This window comes from Neofelis nebulosa, chromosome 4, assembly GCF_028018385.1.
Source record: "Neofelis nebulosa isolate mNeoNeb1 chromosome 4, mNeoNeb1.pri, whole genome shotgun sequence".
NCBI classification, from domain to species: Eukaryota; Metazoa; Chordata; class Mammalia; order Carnivora; family Felidae; genus Neofelis; species Neofelis nebulosa.
In genome coordinates, this window is record NC_080785.1 from 1920114 (window position 1) to 1944248 (window position 24135).

General features: G+C 40.3%; 1 protein-coding gene across 9 annotated transcripts in view; it reads left to right on the forward strand.

Moving 5' to 3' along the window:
• LMBR1 (limb development membrane protein 1) overlaps nucleotides 1–24135 on the forward strand; it is a 199086-nt gene that overhangs the window by 74831 nt on the left and 100120 nt on the right. For 8 of the 9 annotated variants that reach the window (XR_009260087.1, XM_058723651.1, XM_058723650.1 and 5 more), the window contains 3 exons: nucleotides 20350–20476; nucleotides 20906–20974; nucleotides 21961–22025. Coding sequence is in view for 8 of the 9 variants with exons in the window: in XM_058723651.1 (XP_058579634.1) it covers nucleotides 20350–20476; nucleotides 20906–20974; nucleotides 21961–22025 (261 nt within the window). In the remaining variant the exon portion in view is untranslated. Of the gene's footprint in view, nucleotides 1–17708; nucleotides 17848–20349; nucleotides 20477–20905; nucleotides 20975–21960; nucleotides 22026–24135 lie in introns of those variants that run through there. The other variant, XM_058723657.1, reaches the window with a different exon arrangement.

Sequence of the window (24135 nt, forward strand, 5' to 3'; positions counted from 1 at the left end):
GACCGAGCCACCCAGGCGCCCCAAAGTACTCATACTTTTAATTAAACTGGCCTTATTACTTCCAGTATTCACGAAACAGTGTTATGGAAATAATCATTGTCAATTAGGGTCTCTTTTCCAAAACTGTTTTTGGGGGGGACTTGAAAACTGCCTTCCCTTGTTTGGAATAAACTTTATTTGAAAGTAAAACGAATGTCTGATTTCGTGTTGACTAGAGAGCTGCTATGTGGTTACCGCACGTAGGGCACACACCCACAGGTCCGTAGGACGACTGGAGTTGGGACTATTAAAATCTCTGTGGCACTTACAGTTATTTGTCCATGAAGTCATTTATTCAGCATGACACAGTGTTACTCTTCTGATCTCTGTGAAATGTTTGTCACTACACAGCTGAAACTTGGTATATTACTTTACCAATCCATTTATTTGGCCCGCTCGTACCAGAAATAAAAGTTGTGTATTCAGATAAATCAGAGGCAGTAGAATTGTTTGATAGCTTTGGCATTAGGGAATATTTTAGGTTGTGATATATCTACTTTTCTTTAAAGCTGAAGTCATTAACAGTTACGTTACGTAAGAATTTATTGGTTTGTACACTTTCTGGCAAGCAAATAAGTTCTCATCTAGAAAGGCAAGTTCTTACTGTTCTAGAATGATTGAATTTTAAAGCGCTGAGTTATTAGAAGTATGTATATATAAATATATGTCCTTTTAGTGATAAAAGTAAGATTAGCGGGCAAAAACTGAAAAAATAAGGCTATATCAACACAAGAAAAAGTTAGAATTAAGTGTACTGAAACCATCAGTTTTATAGAAAAGATTTCCTGTTATCTTTTTTAGAACACAAAGAAGACATCTGAGGTTGTTTAGAATGCTAGATTTAAATATTTGTACACTTTTATATTTTAGTTGAGATTACTTGATACTTAATGTTTCTCCTTCCACATTGACTGATGAGTATTTTTATTATAAGCAGTTGATTTTTAAAACAGACTTGTGAAGGGCTTAAAAAAGTTTTTAAACTTTTTTGAGTTATCTGAAAAATTTGTGTTGTTTTAATGATCTTAGTTCCCTCTAAAATGCCCAGAATTAAATTATACTTCTGATTTATTTTTTTAGAAGAGATGTAATAAAGTAACTAACTTAATGTGTAGTAAGAACTTAGTGTATTCCAGTGTTCTGAGTAACTTCTGAGTAAGCATTCTGAATGCCGTTCTTCTCCTTTTGCCATTACCTTAGTTCAGGCTTCATCATTTCTTACTTGGATTTTTACTGTCCTATTTTTTCTGTCTTTACTTTTATTCCTATACAAAGTAACATCCATACGCTGCCTTTCCGCCATTGTTTTCTTAATAGTATTGTGCAGCTTATCTCCTTTCTTTTTTTAAATTAAAAGAGAAATTTGTTTAGTGTTTATTTATTCTTGAGAGAGAGAGAGAGAGAGAGAGAGAGAGAGAGATGGAGCATGAGCGGGGGAGGGGCAGAGTGAGAGAGGGAGACAGAATCTGAAGCAGGCTCCAGGCTCTGAGCGTCAGTGCAGAGCCTGATGAGGGGCTCGAACCCACAAGCCATGAGCTCATGACCTGAGCCGAAGTCCGACGCTTAATGGACTGAGCCCCCCAGGCGCCCCCTCCCCCCAGGTGCTTTCATGGCCTCCTGTCTTCATGTGGTATTCTGCCAGGAAGCCCTCTTCTCACTTGTAGGTGGCATCTGTGGCATCTCCCGGTGGTCCTTGAGTCTTTTCGGTGGGCCTCCTTTGGGGGGACTTGCTTCCTTCCCCTGTAGTAGGGATTATAATTATATCGTGATCATCTATAGATGTGTCTTTTCTCTTATCTACCATGGCATTCCCAAATAAATATACTCTGCCTACTGCAGACAGAGCTTTTGTACAGGGAAAATGAAGCATGAAAGCTGAGTAGGTCTTAGGTCCCATTGATTTGTCAGAGGAAGGATCTAACAATACATCAGTGTGCCCCTTCCTGGAGGGGGGGCGAGTCCGGGTTCCTGCATGGGTATCTTCCAGGGTGTGTGTTTTTTTTTTTTTTTTTTTTTTTTTTTTAGGACCATTTTAGAGCCTCAGCACAAAAGAAGACATGAGAGTTTGCTTTATTTTGGTACAGCTTAGGCTTTTAGTCCAGAACCTCCAGGTTAAATGAAACCTCCAGGCTCTTCACAAATGCAGTGAGTCTTTACAGAAGGCTTACCACCCTCTGCTTGGTGTCCTGGTCCTTCAGCTGGCCGTTAGGAATGAGCCCCACAGCCGCCGCCGTGTGTGCCCGCCAGGGGAGGTGGTGTGCCAGGCCTCTTGCTGTGGTGGAGCTCAGCCTGACTGCGGCCCGAGGCGGGATGCTGCCCATCCGCCAAGGTGTGAGCTGCTTCCTTCCCTGGCCACGCCCTTCGAGGGCCACGTGTTCGGCCCCGGAGCTTTCTCCTGCCCGCGGTGCTCCTCTCCCAGTGCTCCTCTCCCAGCTTCCGTCTTCTTCCCCAGCCTGTCAGGGCAGCGCTGGCACACCTCCGGGTTCGGGTGCCTCAAAGGCAGGAAGACGGCTGCTAGTGTGTGGTTGTAATGGGAGTTGATGACAAGTTAAAGGAAACTCTTGAGAATAGTGTTGAGATTGTTAACCTAATATATGGCTAAGCAAACCCTGACGTAGCATAGGCACTAGCCTTTTTTCCCTGCAGCCAGGAATTATCAAAGGTTCCTGTCTGTTCAGTATTTTATTGTTTTTAAACTGTTTTCATATATTTTGTTTCATTTGATCTGTTAAAAATCTGAGAAGTAACCAAGGCAAATTTTATTGTGCATATTTTATAGATAAGGTCTTGAAGCCCAAGTTTTCTTGGGAAACTTCCAGGACGTAGTGGCAGAGCTGGAACCAGACTCCAAAGAGTGTTTTTTCCCTGTGTGAGCATTGACTGATCAAATAGTTCTCAAACCTTCTGGAGATTAGAGAAGGGTTCCTGCAGTGCAGTTCTATAAAGATGCCTCATACTGTTTCTATGAAAAAAAAATCCATACATGTATATTTTTTCCTTTAGGAGAGAACATCTTGAGAGCGTGTGAATGTGTATTTGGTGAGTTTGCCAGATTTCAGTAGAGATCAGGGGAGCATGCTTGTGGTTCTAGGACTTGATTGACTACTCCGGGGAACCCCACAAGCCACAGGAGTGGCTTTGAGCATCGTGTGTTTTCTGCCGTGTGGATTCTTCGTCCTATGTTACTTGGTGCCATAATGAATGATTATTTAAATGCCACGGACATGGGGGCACTGAGGTCTGAAAGCATGTGGGGAAGAGCATGCAGCCAACAGTGACACAGATAATGACTCTTCAGACCCGCCGCCCAGTGAGTCCTCGCCGAGCCTAGTGAAGGTGTTTGGCTCATTAACAGTTCTATACTGCACGTCCAGATGGCCCTGGAACTTCAAAAGTAATACTAGCCAGAGAAAGTAGGGTAACAGTTATATCTAATTTGGCTGTTTATGTATCAAAAATAGACAACTGGGGCCTGGAATGTTATTTACTGAGAAACATTTGCAAATAACTGCCTGAAATCTTCTCTTACTTGAATATGTAGAAATAAAATATGAAGGTTATAAAAAATAAGTCAGCCTTTTAAAAGTTCAAGATGTTAGAGTTTATAAAACACCGTAAGTTGTAATGCATAGAGAAATTTTAGTCTATATATGTTATACATAAGGCTTTGTTTGGGTCTGATTCTATGATGATGTTTGATGTCAACTCATGAATTTTCTTACACAGTTAAAGGCAATTAAATAGCTTATATCATTGTTAAATAAAACCAAATCCCTATGTTACCAAATGCATAGTTCCAGTAAAGTGAGAAAACCTCCGGAGACTGACACTGAACAGGCAGCACAAAACTCAAAGAGTTAGTCAGTGAGTGACCCCTGGCTGCTTGCAAGGGGACATAGGCTAATAGGCGCATGGAGGCCAGGAGTTGGAACCGAGGCCCTGCTGAAATCCTTCAGCAAAAGGGCCTTCTTGTTTAAAACGCACATACTCATACATACACATGCACGCATTTACTCACACACATGTGCACAGCCGTGCACACGCACGTGTGCATGCACACCCCTTGCTCACTGATAGGGGAAGACTTCTAGTCTTAATTCTGGGCAGAAGTTTCCCCTCAGAGTTCATCCATAGGCATTTACTTCCTAGGAGTTGGGGTTTAGTATTTAATACCTTTTGGGAAATCCCCCAGGCCAAGAAATTAGCATAGAAGATGTCTCAAAGCATTATGTATCATTTTGTCGTTTTAGCCTAATGTATAGTAGGTACTTGTAAATAAATTTTATTTAAAATTGGTGGAGTGCCTGAGTGGCTCATTTGGTTAAGCGTCCAACTCTTGGTTTCGGCTCAGGTCATGATCTCAGGGTCATGACATTGAGCCCCACGTCAGCTCTGCGCTGACAGCCTGGAGCCTCTTGGGATTCTCTCCTCCCTCTGGCTCTGCCCCTGCCTTGCAAGTGTGTGCATGTGTTCTCTCTCTCAAAATTAAATAAATAAATAAATAAATAAATAAATAAATAAATAAATAGATTTTTTTAGTTAAAAATGGTTTAAATATAACCAACAATTATAGTTGGTTTTAGAAAGTTGATTTAATATAAGGTTCATAATACACATTTTTTACTTGGTCCTGTTTAACTATGACTTGTGCTGCTTAATTGCATTTAAATTAATTATATGAGAAAACTCAGGACTTGACAATAAATACCATATAAGCAGACCTAAACAAAACCCGATTTCATTTTATCCTAGCTTTTTTACATTTTAAACTTACACTGTCTCTTGGTAATTTGATACTGGCTTAGTTCTTTAAGTGTTACCATCCCTAAAAGCCAAGAATGAATAATACAATCTTTTTTTTTAGTTTTAGTACCTTTTCTGTGAGTTTTAATCTGTGTAATTTAATCTGTGTAATTAATTTTGTGAGATGCTTGAAAAGAATGAATCTAAATTAGTTTCTCTATGTTATTATTCAGTTATTCAAAGCAGTTATACAAGAATATTACCCTTATCTATTACTTTTAAATACTTTATTAGATTCTTATCTTTACTACAGTTCTATAAGGTTTGGACTTTTTGACTATAAGCTTGTAGCTCTTGGGATCACTCTTATTTCCCCTTTATTTTCGGTCTATAGTTTCTCTGGGACATTTCTCCATTGATTTGATCCCATCTACTTTCTATCATTTATGGATTTCTTAACATTGTTAGTCTGTGGATGCTCTTGTCTTCTAGCATAACTCATTTGGTTAATTCCTGTTGGCCACTTATTGTATGTCTGGTTCTGTTGCAGCTGCTAGGGACAGTGTGGATTGATTGATTGATTGATTGATTGATTGTTTATTATATATTTTTCCTGTCTTCTGTGATTAAAACAAGTGTGTGTTTAATCCATCATTTTGAACTCATGTCTCTGATTCCTTTTCTGTCTCTACTTGTTAGCTTTACTGGCCTTTTATCTGGAATACAGTATTAATTCCCTAATTGTTAATTTCGGGACATTCTTTGGCCTTTTTTCCAGACTGGGAGGTTTTGTGGTCCCTGCTTGAATTGGCTCTGATTTTGTCGACAGATATGGGAGTTCAGTCTTTTGGCCTGTCCTCTTTAGCTTCGAAAGCTGTTTTGGCCTCTCCTGGCTTTACTGTTCAAAGAAGATCTTTTCCAATCTAATGTTCAGAAATCCTCGAGATTCCAAGATGAATTCTACAAATGTACAAATCCTTCTTGAATGCATCTGTATCGCAGGATCCTTAATGTTTAGTTTTTCTACGTCACATCAGGCTTGCGTAAAGCGTACTTTTGAGGCTGATGATTTTGATTGATTCTCTTGTGTATCTTGACTTCTATTGTTTTTCATTAATATTTTAATTTTAATTTAACCAATTTCATTGGAAGCCAATTAACCTCACATTATATTGTATATCATTCCAAATTACCTGTCAGTATTTGTACTTGGATTATTCTGTAAATATAATTGCTGTGTACATACATTTTATGCCCTTTTTCCTTTAATAATGTATTTTGTGTACATAAATTTTCTGGTGCTGGGAAAAGTTGTCCAAAACTTGGAAACGGGCAGAGGTCCTGGGTGTTCTGTCAGTGGAGTCCTGGGCATTGTGTAGTGTCCCTTGGGGGTTATCTCATGTTGTAGGGCTGCGTACCTTTGGCTGATTTCCTACCAACTTGGCTATTTCACTTCTTTCAGGGTTAGAGTTAACTGTAGGGAAGTAAGAGCAATGGAAATGATTTTGTCTGATATAATTGATTTCTTCTCCAAACAAAAGACAGCCCAAGCATTTTATTTTGTTGTCCCATAGGTTATTACATCTAATTTAGCTAATTGATTTTAGCGTTTCCAGTTGTCTAAGTATATCTGTGTTTTTCAAATTCTTCTTTGACCTGGCCTTAACAAAAATTAAAACCATGTGGCTCTACTGGTAAAGGGTGTGGGGAACAGAGAGCAAAGAGTGCTCGGCGGGGAGCTGCAGTCGGCAAGCAGCAGTAACACCCACTGTGGGCTGGCATGGAAGATGGGGCTCTGGTGGTGGAGTCCAGGAGATACTGACAAGTGTCCACCGGAACACAGGTTGCTGGACACTCCATTCAGAGCTGGATCTTGCCTGCCCACATCTACTTTCTGGATCCACTTACTAGTTCTGTTGTCACCACGGGCGGGAGGTGATAAAGAGAACAGGCAGGATAAGAACTCTTAGATATAAAGATGAATAAGGGACTCAGAAAATGACCTGACCTTTGGGAAAAACCAACACTGTGAGAGGTACCAAACTCAGTGCATTCTCAGAGTTAATAGACAAAGAGAAGATTTAAGGGAGATTTTAAAATATTTGACCTTGTGCTTTAGACATTTTTTTTTCCCCACAGAGGGAAATAAGGATATCTGATTCTCGATATTGCCAGAAATGAATGTTCTACAGAGTCATTCTGATTTAAAAAAATCAAGTCCAGACAGCTCGTGGCATATTTTTACTAGATAACTTCAGTTTCATACAAATTTGTTCAGGGATTTGAAGATGGAGCATTCAGAGTTTTATTTTATGGAACTAGTATAATCTTGATACTGAAAGTAGACAAGGATAGTATGAGAAAGGAACATTATGGCCATTTTTATTTGTGAATACTTATGAATCAGAAAATGTTAAGCTGGATCCAGCCATGTAAGCAAAAGATCATCATTGAAGAAAATTTTATTTCAGGTATGCAAGATTGGTTTCACCTTAGGCAATCTATGCCTATAATTCATATTAGGAAAGTCAAGTGAGGAAAAAAAAAGTCAAGTGAGCATCTCAAAAAGGACACAAAACACATTTAGTAAAATCGGTAACCACTCGTGATTAAAAAGCAGACTAAGAACTTGAGGGGACGTTCTTAACCTGCTTATGGATATCTACTCTAAGTCTGCAACTGACATTGTACTTAATGGTAAAATGTTGGAAGTATTTACTTTAAGATTGGGATGTCATCTTAAGTACTTTTGTCTTAATAATAACACTATAATAGAGTTACTAGAAGTACAGTTAGACAAGAAAAGGAAAAATTGAAAGGAATAAACAAGATAGTCCTTATAAACAAATGATATTGTCTATGGAAAAATCCCATAGAATCTAAAGATAAGTTATTAATTCAAATAAGGAAATTTAGCAAGGAACCTGGATGTAGGATTAATATAGAAAAAATTAATAGAGAATAAAATAGAAAAATATAGAAAAATCAGTAATAGCAACAAACAATGTCTAACTTAAAATATTTTTATAATAGGACAGCCCAAGGTATGTTGAAATAAATTGGACAAATGATATGTGAAATCTTTATGGAAATAATATATGGAAATAAAAAATGTTATTGAAAGATGTTAAGGAAGACTTAAATAAATGGATAGGTATTCTGTGTTTATGACTTTCTTTATATGGTAAAAATAACAGTTCTCAAATTTGTTTTTAGAGTCAGTTCAACTCTAATAAAAATTCCACCAGGTTATCTTAAAGAATGTGATAAGCAGATAGTAAAATTCTTACGGAACAGCAGAGAACCAAGAACGCCAGAGCAATTTTGGAGAACGTGGTGATGGAACTTGATTCTGTCAAATAAAAGAGGAGCAGAGAGGACTGGAGACATGTCTGGGAAGAAGACACATGAGGCCCATAAGCACGAGAAAAGCCCTCAGCATCACTAGTCTTTGGGGAGATGCAAATCAAAACCACAGTGGGGTACTTCTTCACACCCATTAGGACAGCTGCTAACAACAACTGCAAACCAGTCCCCTGCCCGCCCCCCACCTCCCCCCGCCAGAAAAACACCTGAGAAAATAACCAGCATCAGTGAGGATGTAGAGAAATTGGAACTCTTTTTTTTTTTTTTTTTTTTTTTTTTTTTAATGTTTATTTATTTTTGAGAGAGACAGAGACAGAATGAGAGTGGGTTGGGGGCAGAAAGAGAGGGAGACACAGAATCCAAAGCAGGCTCCAGGCTCTGAGCTGTCAGCACAGAGCCCAACACGGGGCTCGAATTCACGAGCCATGAGATCATGACCTGAGCTAAAGTCGGATGCTCAACCGACTGAGCCACCCAGGCGCCCCAATTTCTTGGAACTCTTGTACGCTGTGGTGCGTATGTAAACGGTGCAGATGCTGTGGAATACAGTATGGTGCTTACTCAAAAAATTAAAAATAGAATTACTATATATGATACAGCAATTCCATTTCTGGGTATGTACACAAAAGAATTGAAAGCAAGCACTCCACAGACTGATCTATCTACCTACCTTCCTTCCTACTTCCTTCCTTCCTTCCTCTCTTCCTCTCTTCCAGGTTTTCATTCAAATTCCAGTTAGTTAACATACAGTATAATGTTAGTTTCAGGAGTACAATATAGTGATTCAACAAGTGCTCATCACAAGTGCCCTCTTTAATCCCCATCACCCATTTCACCCATTTCACCCATTCCCTGCTCCCCCACCTCCCCTCTGGTAACCAGATGAGCTTAGGGTTCTCCCACTCCACTGTCCCCCTCCTGTCTCTCCTTCGCAGAATGTTTATACACTGATTTTCCTGGCGCACTATTTATAATGGCCAAAAGGTAGAAACAACCCAAGTATCCACCAATGGATTCATAGGTAAACCAAATGTAGTATACACCTACAGTGGAATATTATTTCGCCTTAAAAAGCGAGGAAATTCTGACAGATGCTGTAACATGGATGAACCTTGAGAGCACTATGCCGAGTAAAGTAAGTCCGACCCAACGAGATAAATACTGTGTGATGCCACTTGTATGAGGTCCCTAGAATGGTCAAATTCATAGAGACAGAAAATAGAATGCTGGGTGCTAGGGGCTGGGGGCAGGAGGAGGAAGGAATGAGCACTTATTGTTTCATAGGTGCCGAGTTTCAGTTGGAGAATGTGAAGAAGCTCTGGGGATGGATGGTGATGGTGGCCGCAGAATGATTCAAATGCACATACGTAATGCCACAGAACTGTACACTTTAAAATGCTCAAAAAGGTAGACTTTATGTTGTGTGTGTGTGGCCACAATCAAAAATTAAAGTCGATAAATGACGAACACAGCAGTTCAAATCAGTGGTTACACTTGACCAGGTTGGTGTGGAAGTTTGGTGCAGTTGGGAGGGCCACGTGGGTGCCACAGTGGATGTGATCATGTTCCTTTAAGTATTTAATAGACATATAACACTAAACAGCATACTTTCATTATTTAAAAATAGAAAGGGACAAAAGCCTATTTATTTCTCGGTAATGGGCTCACATTACCCAAATTGAAGCTGCTATGTAAAACCAAAGTGCCAGTTTATTAGAGTGCGTGGGTGGCTCAGTCAGTTAAGTGTCAGACTCGTGGTTTCGGCTCAGGTCATGGTCTTACTGTCGTGAAGATAGACCCTCGAGTTGGGCTCCGTGCTGACAGTGCAGAGCCTGCTTGGGATTCTTTCTCTCTCTTTCTCTCTCTCTGCCCTCCACCCTCTCTTTTTCTCTCCCTGTCTCTCTCAGAATAAATAAAATAAACTTAAAAAAATGCCAACTTACTTTCAATGGAAAATTGTAAAACACACATTTGTGCATACTGACCCACCCAGAATAGTTGTTATTGAGAGCTGGGGGGAATGTGGAAGTCAGGGAGATGGGCCTAGCTCAGCTAACGGAGGGGAGGGTCTGATTGGAGTGAGGGCAGACGGCCCGAAGCTTTTCATGTCCGTGTGTCCTGTGTGGTTGACTGTCACAGGGAGAGCTCTCCTGCGGTGTTCTCGAATTCCTAGTGCTTTCGTGTGAATGTACTTTTTGCCACATAAGCGATGTGACATGATCATCCAAATCATGTGACAGTGCTTCATATTAAATTCTACACTTTAAAGTTTGTACATTTTGCTGTAGTAATGTCATAAATAATAACTCTAATGTTTTTTGTTTTGTTGTGTCTTTATTGAGTGTTTTATGAAACGAATAGTGGTATTGGCTTCTATTGCATTAAGTTTCTTTTTTTTTTTTTTTAATTTTTTTTTCAACGTTTTTAATTTATTTTTGGGACAGAGAGAGACAGAGCATGAACGGGGGAGGGGCAGAGAGAGAGGGAGACACAGAATCGGAAACGGGCTCCAGGCTCCGAGCCATCAGCCCAGAGCCTGACGCGGGGCTCGAACTCACGGACCGCGAGATCGTGACCTGGCTGAAGTCGGACGCTTAACCGACTGCGCCACCCAGGCACCCCTATTGCATTAAGTTTCTTAGAGGACAGAGTATTTGACCTCGGCATGAGTTTGCTATTTCGGAATTGAAAATTAATGTTCTAGTAAAAGAAGCTTTTATGTGTTTTGCTTTACTTCCTTTACTAAATTAGAGGTTTGTCTTCAGTAGGTTTTAAGCATTCTCCCCTACTTCCCTGTTTCCACGTCAGTTTGTCTTTGGTGTCTTGATTCTGTTGTGTGCGGAGGTGGAAAGCATGGGCTCTGGACACTGATGGACCTGAGTTTACAGGTCTGGTCCTGAAGCTGGCAAGCCTTGAACAGGGTGACCAGGGGCAGATTATTTAACTTTTGGGGATGTGAGCTTCCTGATTTATAATAAAATCTATCTTCTAATGTATCATGAAGATTCAGTGAGCACATACAAAGCAACTGGTAGGAGCTCGGCAAATGTTAGTTACCGTCTCTTCTTTTCCGTGAAATTGATTCCGTGAACTACAGATTTCCGTGAACTACAGATTTATTGGAATCTATTTATTGAAATAGAAGGAAAGCTCTTTACTGGCTCTTTACTGGCTGGCCTTTAAGTTATTCTGATATGATGTAGAATGCTGAGAAATATTTTTTCCAAGTTTAGAATTGTGTTTTAAAATTTTAATACAGAGTCCCTGCAGTCTTTCTATGGTTCAGTTCTTTGATTTACTTGTTTCATTTACTTGTGTTAATTTATTTACTTGCAATCTGGAGGATTTTTGCTTGTCTAATATCATGAGAAATTTCTGCTTAATTTGAATACAATGAACATCTTAGTTAAATGAACTGGTAATGATAGTGTTTTTATTTTAACTTATCCTGAAATACATTCTTTTTGTCAAATTACAATAACTTGAGTGTCATAAAGTTTTAATTTTTCCATCTTATATAGAGTACATTAAATGAAGAAAATATTAATATTAAAAAAATCATTCACTATAGCTTAACATAGCTTTCTATAAAGCTGTTTTCTTTGAGCTGGTACCAAAACTTTTTGGTCCAAACTCTTAATGATTACCTTGGGAGCAAGGGGGGAGATGTTTGACACTCTATAGAGATGCTTGTTTGTAGCTTTTTTCATGGTTTCAGATAATTACTACCTGCCTGTATTTTCTGTTCCTTGTTAGTGCTTCCATCCATCTTCCCCAGATGACTGCATGTACGTCTGGTGCAGTCTTGATGGCATGCTGTGCAAACCTTATCTGAATGTTACTAAGAGACTCTTTTTGTTCAGTGAAGGCGGTGGCTTGATATTTCTCTTGAATGTTCTGTAAATGTAGAAATTTTTCCCAGGCTTTCCTGGTGGGTGGAGCCCTAGTACATAAAGTGGTGTTTACATACCTCCCAAGAGGTCAGGATGTCCAGGCAAAATCTTGTTTAAATGTTCATCACCATAGAAACATATCAGCTTATTGTTAGAGCTTTTGTAAACACATTGTAATTTTCACTTCATTGATCTTCAGTACAAAGCAATTAAGTGTGTAATTGACCAGCAGAAAATTTCCAAAAAGCAGATATAACTATTTTAATGTTTTAGACTTTATGCATTCAGTGCTTATTTCAATCTGGAAAGAAAGCTGTGTTTACATGTATTTAGTCTTCACTAGCCTATTTAATTTAAACTGTTTTAACGTTGTGATAGTTGTAATTTCCAAAATAATATTGAGAGAAACTAGTGTGATCATACAGCTCACGTTTCTTAAAAACAATATAGTGCTTCGTTAGCAGGAAGAAAGTACTTCGTTTTGATGGTGTTTTTAAGTCCTACGTTGAGTGTTTGTTGAACTATGATTTTAGTAAAAGGGGAGGAATTTCATTATAGTAATTTAGATTAATGGTTTTTGGGAGGGATTGAGATAACTATTCATACTAGAGATGAAATTATTACAAGGTTCTTGGAATCTTAGTAATACATGACTTAATATAAGCTTTCAAAATTACTTGAAAGGAGTACCACTGTTGATAATAAGAACACGTTCTTAATAGTTTTGTGACCTTGTGTTCAGGAGACTTTCCTTTTTAAGATTAACAATGGAAACCTTTTTCCTCTCTGACAATGTTGTGCCACTTTGTTATTTGCAGGGCATTTCAGTAAGTTATTCTGACATCTGGCACATCTTTTAGCTCAGCGTACACGAGAATAGAGTTGATGGGAACCTTCCCCTTGGGGCTTCCTAACTCCCGATTCTGACTCTTAATGGAAAAATGAGCAGTAGGCATGTTTTTTGCTTATATGCTGTCCTGCTGGTGATTAATGGTAGAGATAAAAGCTCTCAATGCTTTCATTACTTTGCAGACAGAATCACATACAAAAGTTTAAAAGTCTCACATCTTACATGCCACACAAGACTGTACTTTTTAGCCTTTGTAATACCTTTATGATCTCAAGAAACGTGGTGGTATCAGTTCATGTATTTCTGGCACTTGTATGAGTCCGTCAATTTTGAATTTATACATGAAACCTCTGGTTGTTCATAGCCCTGTTACCTCTCTTCTCTCTGTCCGAAAGTTGTTGAAGACAAAAAAGCTGCCACATTGCATTTAATGAACAAGTTTATGTTTTCCTATTGGTTTTGCTAAAGCTCATAAATGGCGACTCTTCACTGATTTCAAGTTGGGCTGGTTTTGTCTTGTTTAATCAGAAAAACAGAATGCAATTGAAAGGAAAACATAACTGTCCTGGCCTCCTAGTGGATTGAGTCAGAATAACAGCTGTTTCTTACTATATCGGTTATCTTCACTATTTCATAAGCAGGCCTAGTCATATTCAGCAATTTTGTTGACTTTTTCTGTGGCAGCCTTTTCTGTAAGCGTAATATTGCCAAGTCACTCTTTTTTGCTTAGTTTGATAACTGAAAACGAGCAGATTTCTTTTGATGAGTTATTTACTATTTTTCAAAATAAATATTGATAATAAATCTTGAACAGTTTATATGATTTGACTATAGAGCTCTTTTTTTCTTAAATGATTCTTATTTGACTGCTTAAGCATGTGGGTGTACATTTCTTCTCGATGTTATATATCTGTAATAGAAAAAAACCTCTTCTTGGAATTATATAGCTTGTTTCTTTTGAGAGAAACTGTTCACATATAATTTTTTTGACACGAAGATTTATTTGAGGACTCAGTTTGTCAGTGTATAGGGATAAACATGTAGGTCTTGAACCTAAGTATCACTGTCGGACGGATTATACGTACGTAGGCTGCATTTTAAAAACTACTTTTCTAAATGAGAGAATAATTTTTCTTAATGTAAACAGAGGGGTTACTTTTTGAATTTAGTAGTAGATTTCCTGTTTTTGACATAAATGGTACTAAAAACATTAGGTTAGAGCAATAGCACGTTAAATGAGGTTATTTTAACCAAGCTGTTTTTCAAGTAATTTTATATCAAGGTTAAATTTAGAAAATTGAGCTCAGGGGTGCATGGGTGGCTCAGTCGGTTAAGCACCTGACTGTGGCTTAGGGCATCATGATCTCATGGTTTGTGAGTTCGAGCCCCGCGTTGGGCTCTGTGCTAACAGCTTGGAGCCTGGAGCCTGCTTTGGATTCTGTGTCTCCCTCTCTCTGCTTCTGTCTCTCTCAAAAATAAATAAACATTAAAGATTAAAGAAAACACTTAAGAAAATTGAGCTTCAAGTACTTGAGAGTACAGAGATTATATCAGATTTTGTTAGAAGCAGACTGTTGATACTCCGCCCTGACCAATATGGTAACCACTAGCCATGTGTGGCTATATAAATTTTTGTTTTATGTTTATTCGTTTGAGAGAGAGACAGAGAGTGCGTGTGTGCACGAGCAGAGGAGGGTCAGAGAGAAAGACAGAGAGAGAATCCAAAGCAGACTCTGTGCTGTTAGAGTAGAGCCTGAAGTGGGGCTTGATCTCACAGACCCTGAGATCATGACTTGGGCAAAACCAAGAGTCAGACGCTTAACCGACTGAGCCACCCAGGTGCCCCAAATTTAAAAGAACTAAAATTACATAAAATTAAAAATCAGGGGTGTCTGGGTGGCTCCGGTTAGGCAGCTGACTCTTGATCTCAGCTCAGGTCATGATCTCAGGGTTATGGGTTTGAGCCCCGCGTCGGGCCACCCTGGGTGTGAAGCCTACTTAAAATAAGTAAATTAAAAAAAAGTAAAATGAAAATCAGTTCTTCAGTCATAGAAACGGCATTCGAAGTACTTGATAAACACATATGGCTGGTTGCTATCTTACTGGGTGACTTAGAACATTTCCTTCATCACGAAAGGGTCTGTTGGACAGCACTTTTGTATGCTAGTCAATCATAAATAATTTGTGTCGTCTATAATTATTTTGTTCAGTATCTAAACAGCAAAGGAAGCAAGGCCCAACTTTAGGGATGTATGTGTGTAGCACCTCACTTGGCTAGAAGTGGCGCTAATGAGATTTGAGGTTAATTTGCTGTTGGATTAGTGCACCTGTTTCCCTGTTGCTGGCCCATACTTCTGTTGGCAAGTCATGACTAAGAGTGATGTGGTCAGAGTTGTGTTTTGCAGAGATCGTACTCCCACCGCAATGTAGGCCGCAGGTGAGGCAGAGAGAGACGAGAGTTGGCTATTGGGACTATGAGGTGGCAAGGCAGTCGTCCAGGTGAGACAGATGTGGTTGCGGAAGGAGGAGCGGATGGCTTTAGTGGTAAGGACACAGGAGAATCAGAAGGACTTGGTGTTTGAATAGATCAGGGTCCAAGGTGCGTATGTGTGTGTGTCAGAGGGTGCAGCAGGAAGGGAGGTGACAGGGATGTTTCCAACGTCTGGAAAGAATAACACAGTGGGTATTGGTGCCATTTATTGCCATATGTAACACCGAAGGAGCAGGTTTAGGGGATAAAATGACGAGTCTGACTTTAGAATTAAGTTTAGGACTAGGGAGATACCCAAGGGGAGGTGGCAGTTAGGATGTGTGGCTCTTGGTCTCAGTTTACAGATTTGGACTACAGATAGAAACCTCAGGGTCGCTGGCTCCATGAGGAGGCCAGATCACCTAGGGGAAGAACAGAGCAGTCTGGCCGGCGTCTTCATCAGAATTGACTGAGGTGCCTTTGAGCGGGTTGTCGGGGATTGGCGAGCCCCTCTCAAAGTTTGAGAAGTGCTGGTCCAGCATGGGAAAGGAGGAACATCTAAGCCGGAGCCATTGTCCTTTGTAGAACGAAATAAGAACGGAGACAGAGAAACCAGGGGGTAGGGAAGGAAGCTGAGGGATGTGCAGGCTGCCCAGCTGTGTCTTGCTAAGGAAGAGGTAATGGCAGCTGCAGTTTGCAGGAAAGTAGGGATGAGATTAGGATCAAGGAGAATGGAAAACATTTAAAAACTCATTGAGGGAATTGTTAGCCAGAAATCAGCATAAGTATTGCCCAGTGACAGCAGAGGCCCACTCTGGAATGTGGAAGGTTCTCGTGATTTTGTAAATGTCTTTCACAGGACCGAGAATTCAAGGAGTGAGCTGCCAGTGGAATTAAGCTGGTCTGGTGGAAATCAAAGGGACCAGGAATATTAGAATGTTATTGGTACTGGATTATCATTAAAGTACGCAGTTTAACGTCGGGCTTAGGCAAGTGAAAACAACACCGGTTGAGGGAGTTGGGTGGATTGAGGGAGTGGAGGTCACCGTGATGAAGACAACAGTGCTGGCTTCAGGACCAGATGTGTCAAAGAGAAGCATGGAGCAGTCTCCCGGTCGGAGAGCTTAGAGGGAGCCGGGCTAGTGCCTGGAGGGGGGCTGTGGTAGAGTGGAGGTTAAGTTCTTTAGGAGCTTGTGTGTTACTCGCGATGGTGGGGGATGCGATACAAGTGCTTGTGAACCTGGTGCTCACATCATCAAGAAAGACTTACAGGTCTGTGGATGGTAGGTGACAGAGATGGGAAGTAGGTGATGAGCTGGCATTAGAAGGTGATATAAATTTAATTCAGAACCACAAATCCTTGGAAATCTTAAAGACAAAGGCAAGAATTGGAGTCATTACAGTTAACCCTTACATTGTGCTTACTAAGCATCCAGCCTAATGCTACGCATGTTGCTTGTGTTAACTTATTTGATCCTTTTAATGACCCGGTAAAGTAGGGGTGTTATTAATAAACCCATTTTTACAAAGGAATAAACTGAGGCACGGAGAGCTTAGAAATGCGCCCCATGTTACACAGTTGGGTCAGTGATGGGACCAGGCTCTGAACATTAGCAGTCTGCTGCTAGGGTTGGGGTCCTGAACTAGCTCACCATAATGTCTCATAAACTGAACTTGGATATTTTCAGAGTTATTTTGTCAATCTCTTGGAAGTTAATTCTTTTAAGAAAAAAATTAAAAACATTAATTTGTTCTCATATTAACGTCATGCACATTCATTCTAGGAAATTTGGAAAATACAGAAAAGCACAAAGTATTCAAGAAAAATAGTTCCTTGTAACCGTAGCCTTTTTTTTTTAATTTTTTTTTTTTTAATGTTTATTTATTTTTGAGACGGAGAGAGACAGAGCATGAACGGGGGAGGGTCAGAGAGAGGGAGACACAGAATTGGAAGCAGGCTCCAGGCTCTGAGCTGTCAGCACAGAGCCCGACGCGGGGCTCAAACTCACGGACCATGAGATCATGACCTGAGCCGAAGTCGGATGCTCAACCGACTGAGCCACCCAGGCGCCCCGTAACCATAGCCTTTTTATCTGGCCTTGTGCACGGAGTAACCCCCTGCCCCTCTCTGGGAAAGGAGCTATGACCAGGCTCCCTAAGCAGCTCAGCCTCTGACAAGCATCAGCATGTCAGGTCTTTGGGGACCCTTACTTCTCCCACCTGCCTCCTGCTTGGGTAAGAGCTCACTGCAAGATCCTGGAAGTCTTCTCATTGCCCTTAACCCAACCTTCTGGACCCTTATTTGTTCTTCTTCAGAAAGCCGTGGTAGCTGCCTACCCTTGCCACCCAAATCTGCTAGAACTGTGGAGGCTCTGAGACTTTACTGTACTTGCAAGCTGACAAGTTAGTCTGCTAGATTCCTGCACGGTGGTTGTGGACATGAGACTCCTGGACCAGAGGCAAAGGACTTCATTACTCAGAACGAGGCAAGCCATCAGCTTCCTGTTCCCAGGACAACTCCACCCTCCCACTAGCCTCAGAGGGGCAGCGCGGCTTGGATGGAGGCTGTTCCTACAGCGGGCTCAGGTCATAGCTGAGGACCCTTGAACTCGGAGGAACCCACAAATGGGCTGCAGGCAAACCTGCCTCCCCTTTGTTCTGTAGAGGGACATTATTCTTCTCATACCAGACAGGAAACAGACCTACTTCTGTTTCAGAGAGATGCCATCTCTGTTTTACAAGGCTGTTTGCTATCCAGAAATCCTTAAAAAGACAGTCCAGAGCAAGGGCTATCTATCCTTGCCTGTATATGTGAGATGCACAGAAATGGGAGAGACCCATGGAGCATTGGCTTCCAAAGCAGAGTAACATATTTGAAGAAAAACGCACTTAGCTGCCAAGGAATATTTCTTTTCTTTTCTTTTTTTTAAAGTTTATTTATTTTGAGACAGAGAAAGAGAGAGGCAGAGAGAGAAGGGAGAGAATCCCAAGTAGGCTCTGTGCTGTCAGCACAGAGCCCAATGTGGGGCTTGAACCCACGAACCGTGAGCTCATGACCTGAGCCGAAATCAAGAGTCAGGTGCTTAACTGACTGAGCCACCCAGGCTCCCCTATTTCTTACCAAAATGTCAGAGGAAGTGTGTAAATCTTCTGGTCGATTTATTCCCCAACATTTATTATCATTGTAACAGTTCTATATTATAGTTATTAGTACGTTATTACACTTGTTTAGTAATTATCACAATTATTATTAAAACACTTTTGTTTGGACAGTGGGTCTCAGATGGTTCCAAGGATCTCTACTGTTTAGTTCATATATTATAACACTGTTACAGTGTTTAGCTTATATGTCGTAACATTTAAGACACATGTTACGTGTTTTGGGAGCCCGACTGCTACTAAGGGCTGGTCGGAAGCAGATGGGATTTGGGCTCCAGTCAGAGTCAGGAAGAGATACACATTGGAGCACTGATTCTTTTTATCCGTTTTATTTATACACTTTCCACATAATATTTGATGTGTAATAATCTTGCTTAGGAAAAAAGACGGTGGCTTAGAAAGAGAGAAGGAAAGAAAAAAGAAATCACCATTAAAGGTGGTGGTCATGTTTTGGCATCCTAAGTGGTTTAAAGTTTGGAAGTGCAGGTCTGGAGAGTTCTTCAGGAAAGTAGCAGTGTGTTTTCGTAGTGTGTCTGGGGACTGTTCGTGTTTCATCTCACTTGAGTAATAGCTACTGTTAGAGCTGATGTGTTAAATAAAATACAAGCATCATTCATTCTGGTTCACCGGCCTCCCTTGCTATGAACACTTAAGATGTGCTGACTCCACATTTGAGGACATCGGTTAACCTGCCCAGGCAGCCCTGTTGTAGGACTGGACTAGTAAGGACAGGCCCCTTCGACTCTGAGTCATTATGGAGGGCTGGGGGCACTTCGCCGGGGTGTCAGGGTATTCCCTGTCCTCTCTGTTGCATCCGAGCACCCGGGGCCATGATTGAAGTGCAACCTATCCCTTTAATTCAGAAATTAGCAAATAGTATCAGGGTAAAGTTGGAGTCAGTATATGTTTTAGATCTTTGTAATACATCTTTAAACTATTTTTTTTCTTTAAACTATTTTTAATATGGAAGGAAAGATTACAGGATTTATTGAGAGGCATGGGTTTACTTATAATTTTGTTTGTTGTATTAGATGTATTACAATTAGATTAGTGCATTACAATATAAAACATCGAATGCATCTTTGAATTTAGGTACGGATTCAATCGTTGGGTGACTTTGCTGGAATAGAAGGAAGTTGTTTTTTGTTCATTTGTTTGCCTTTTCTAGTAGGTTTCAAGTTTAGAGGTCTGGCCTCTGGTTTGACCCTGAGGACAGAATGTTTTACGTTTAAAACAAAAGTGTGCATAAAGGTGCTTTATTATAAAAACAAAATTGTGCATAAAGAGGCTTTGTTAAATACCAGCTGCATGAAGTGATGACATCTTATCTAATGTGAAAAAGGAAACGATCGGTAATTGAGAGCAGTGTTCTTCCTTCGGGGAGTCCTTGGGCTGCACACCAGAGGGCGCTTGGAGGCTGTGGGAGCAGCCCAGCCGGGCCTGCGCTCTTGCCCAAGCGGGTGCTCTGTGCTCTCGCCAAGTGCGGTGCTCCCGGAACTGCCTGGCTGTGCGCCTCAACAGCCGAGACGCCCTTGATTAGAATCACAGTTAAGAATTCATTAACCTGCGTTTTAAAAGATGGTTCTACAAAATGTTTTTAGAAAGAATATTTTTAGTTCTTTCTTGGAAGCTTAATGGTATTTCACATAATTTTGTAAAGAAAAGTCCGTCTAAACATTACAAACTCTAAAGTTAGTGGGTTTTATCTTGCTAATAAATATAAATTTCCTGCCCTTCCAAAGAATTTTTGTGCTTTCGTGTAGATAGAAACCTAATTATTCGTGAGATGACATAAAATACTGAAATCACGTCTCCGTTGTCTTTTTCAGGGAATCCGAGCCCGAATTTTAGAGACTCTGGTCATGCTTATTCTTCTCGCATTGCTTATTCTTGGGATAGTGTGGGTCGCCTCCGCGCTCATTGACAATGACGCTGCCAGCATGGAGTCTTTGTATGGTAAACCGGCTTCTCTGATGGAGACGATAGTTTGGGATATACTTACACATGCACTTTCTAGACATTGTAATAATTCCTTGTAGAGTTATCCCGTTGTTACAGATTAAGTCTTTAGACATGTATAAGAACAGAGTATTCATGTGTTTGCTGTATTCAGAACGAGCAAGCAGCTTTTTTTTTGTTTGTTTGTTAATTGGTTTCTGTTCTTAAAATTCTTTGGAGGCTTTTTTTCTCCCTCCAAACAGGTTTCGCAAGAGTTATCTCCTTTTCTTCTATTTTAGATCTTTTTTATTGTACAATTTAGAAATTATATGGGTTAGCAGACTCAAACAGGCAATTATGATGTTTACCATACATTAATTTATGTCAACCTATATCTTAATGTATAATATTTTGGATTTACTAAAATCTATTTACATTTCTTTTTAGATCTCTGGGAGTTCTACCTACCCTATTTATATTCCTGTATATCTTTGATGGGATGTTTGTTACTTCTCTGTAAGTATTTTTCCAGCCTAATGGTTGATGGGAAAGTGGAGTTCTGTGTTTTGAAAAATAGGAAGGTTTCCTGATGAGATCACTTAACAGCTTGGAGATTTTTAAAGCTTTAGCCTTTAACTTTTTTTACGTTAAGATCGATTTTGATAAACTGAAAGCTTGAAAGAAAACGTGCGTGTTTTTCTCTAAGGAAAGCGTCTTTTGCAGAGAGACACACACGTACACGCACACGCGGGCGCATCCATTGCAGTGTTAGATTCTTTTTTTTTTTTTTAATTTTTAACATTTATTTTTGAGAGAGAGAGAGCGAGAGCGAGCGTGTGCACGTACAAGGGGAGGAAGGGCAGAGAGAGAGACACACACACACACACACACACAGAATCGGAAGCAGGCTCCAGGCTCCGAGCCGTCAGCACAGAGCCCGACGCGGGGCTCGAAACCACGAGCTGTGAGATCATGACCTGAGCTGAAGTTGGACGCTTAACCGACCGAGCCACCCAGACAACCCTAGATTCTGCTTTTGGCTGGTGATGTGGAATGCTGTGTGATGAATTTGTGGTTTTTATTTCAAATTTGTTCAGTCTTACTTGAGGGATTACGGTCTATCTCAGAGACATTGTAAGTAGATAAATGCAGTGAAAAGGAGTGGAGATAATACTTGTCACTTTTAGATGTTCCTATCTGGTTCTCAATTTCATTAGCTCTTGAAATTTAATCTGCCCTTTAGTTGATTTTCTTTAATTTCTTCTAAGTGAAAATACTTACTCTGATTGGACTGCTAGAGTCTTGAGCATCCTAAGCCTTCTTTAGTCTTTATGTATCTTTCTTCCTCCACGTCCCCGTGCCCCCAGCTTCTTTATTGATTGAAGAATCCTCTGGCAAAATTGGAGACAGGAGTTTTCTGGAAACAATAACCTTTGAGTTCGTTCTGTACTTTTAAACTAGCGGTTCATGTGCCTCCTCTCCGTCTGTGGTCTCTCCCTCAGTGTGCACCCCTGTCGGCCTCTCCCGCATGTTCACAGTGATGGGGCAGTTGCTGGTGAAGCCAACGGTAAGTTTATCATCGTGAACCATCTTGGTTCTCAAATAAATGTGCTTACATTTGAACATCTTTTAGGTTGTGAATGAGCAATCAGAAACGTATGAACGTTTTTGTGGGTTTAGGACGTAGTTGTTACTGTTGCTTTCATTTTAATATTTTTCATCTTTGGAAACCAAATTTGTTTTTGCTTTTAAAATACTAACTATAGACACTTAGGTTAAAAAGTTCCTCTAGCAAATTTTAAGACAAAATTTACAAATATTTACATGTATTTTAGGTATCTGTTGTCTTGTATCAATAGTAACTGTTATGTTTCAAAATTTACCACATATATTCCTTGATTTAGAAAGCATTTATGTTTTCAGAGTAGCTGTCTGCATATTATATTTTGATTATACTTTTCACTTTAATGTCAGAATTACCATATATTCATTTTAAATGATTTTCAATTGGTGGTAATAATCGTAATGATTTGTCCCTAATTTCTTTGGCCTCTAGCTATTTTGTCAAACATTTACTCGCGTGAACATCATTCTTAGCTGCGTTTAGGGAACTTGCCATTTAAATTGTTTTCCTGGGTCCTCATTGCCTGCAAACTCAGGTCTGAATGACTCACAACCAACCTGTCCCGTCCTCCATTGACTCCACACTCCCTGCCCGCCCCCCCCCCCCCCCCCCCCCCCCCCCCCCCCGTGACTGCTTGCACCCTCACCAGCCGGGGGGCTGTGCGCACAGCAGGCTGTGTGCTTTCACTCCCCAGGCATGTGGGGGGCTTCCTCCCACCGGTGCCTCCTGCCCGCTCAGCTCCCCTGACGGCCTCCTCGAGCCCCGGCTCTGATGTCAGCTGCACTCACGGCATGTCTTTGGGCCTTGCCTCCCCTCTTCTTCAAACTGAAATAATCAAGCTTCGTTCTCTGCATTCCTCATATTCCCCTTTGTTTGTATTGCCCTAGTAGTACCTACTAAATTGTTATGGTAGTATGTTTGTCTTTCCTACCGGGGTGATTAATCAAAGAAAAAATTGAGGAAATATTGTAGTAGATGTTCGTTTAGTAATGCTTGCTTAATTTTGGAAGATTTTAAAAAATGGCAAAAAATCTCTTCATATCTTTTGTAAAAATAGGATTGGATTATTTAACTTGCTACATAAATGTATCTGTACTTGAAACATACTATCAAATCTTGAAATTTACTTCCCTCTTGAAGAGGTTTTATGACACTGCCTTCTTAAGTTCTTGCTGATTCTCTGGGGGAGATGTTTGTTTGTTTGTTTGTTTGTTTGTTTGTTTGTTTGTTTGTTTTTTGGTCTCCTTCTCTGTTTCTATTTCCTGGCCCCCTAAATATAGGCAAATGTTCACAGTTCTGTCCTTGGTCTACAGTTGCTCTGCTCTGTTCTCCTGATCACTTTCACGTCACTTCTAAATGTGTAATTCTGCTGAGAAAAAGGCCAGGAAAACAAACACAGTGCACTGTAAGTGCTGTAACTGAATACCCCACGGAGCTGAAAGCTCATCTTCTGTAAAACCAAACTACGTATTTGTCTCCCTTCCCAGAGCTGGTTTTTCTCCTAAACTTATTATTATTATTGTTATTATTATCATTATCCTCAAAACTTTACACCTTTTTTCTGGTTCCTAACATCTAATAATAATGTTTTTTAAATCAGTATAGGCTATATGTTTGTGATAAGTACTGTATTTTACACACATGTCACTTAATCCTGTTAACAAATCCCTAAGTTAGGTGGTGGGCTTATTTTATGGCTGAATTGCGTGTAGTTCAGGGAGATTAAGTGGCTTGTACAAGATTGCAGGTCAGTGCGGGTGGGGCAGGGTTTGATCCCAGACACTGGTTTCAGACCCTGGGCTCTGGAGCACTGTTCGATCTGGCCATAAGCTCCAGAGTACTCGAGCTACTTCGCTGCTGAGCCTACTTTCTACCTGTTCACCTCTGTGTTTTGCTTATAGTTTCCTCTGACCCAAATGCCTTTCCCCTTTGTAGTAAATTAAGCTATCAGCTGAGGCCACTATCCTCAAAAACACATGCCAAAACTTTTTTTCATCCCACCTAGAAGTCGGGAACCTTTCTTCCTCTTAACTTTTGTAACACTGTCTATTTT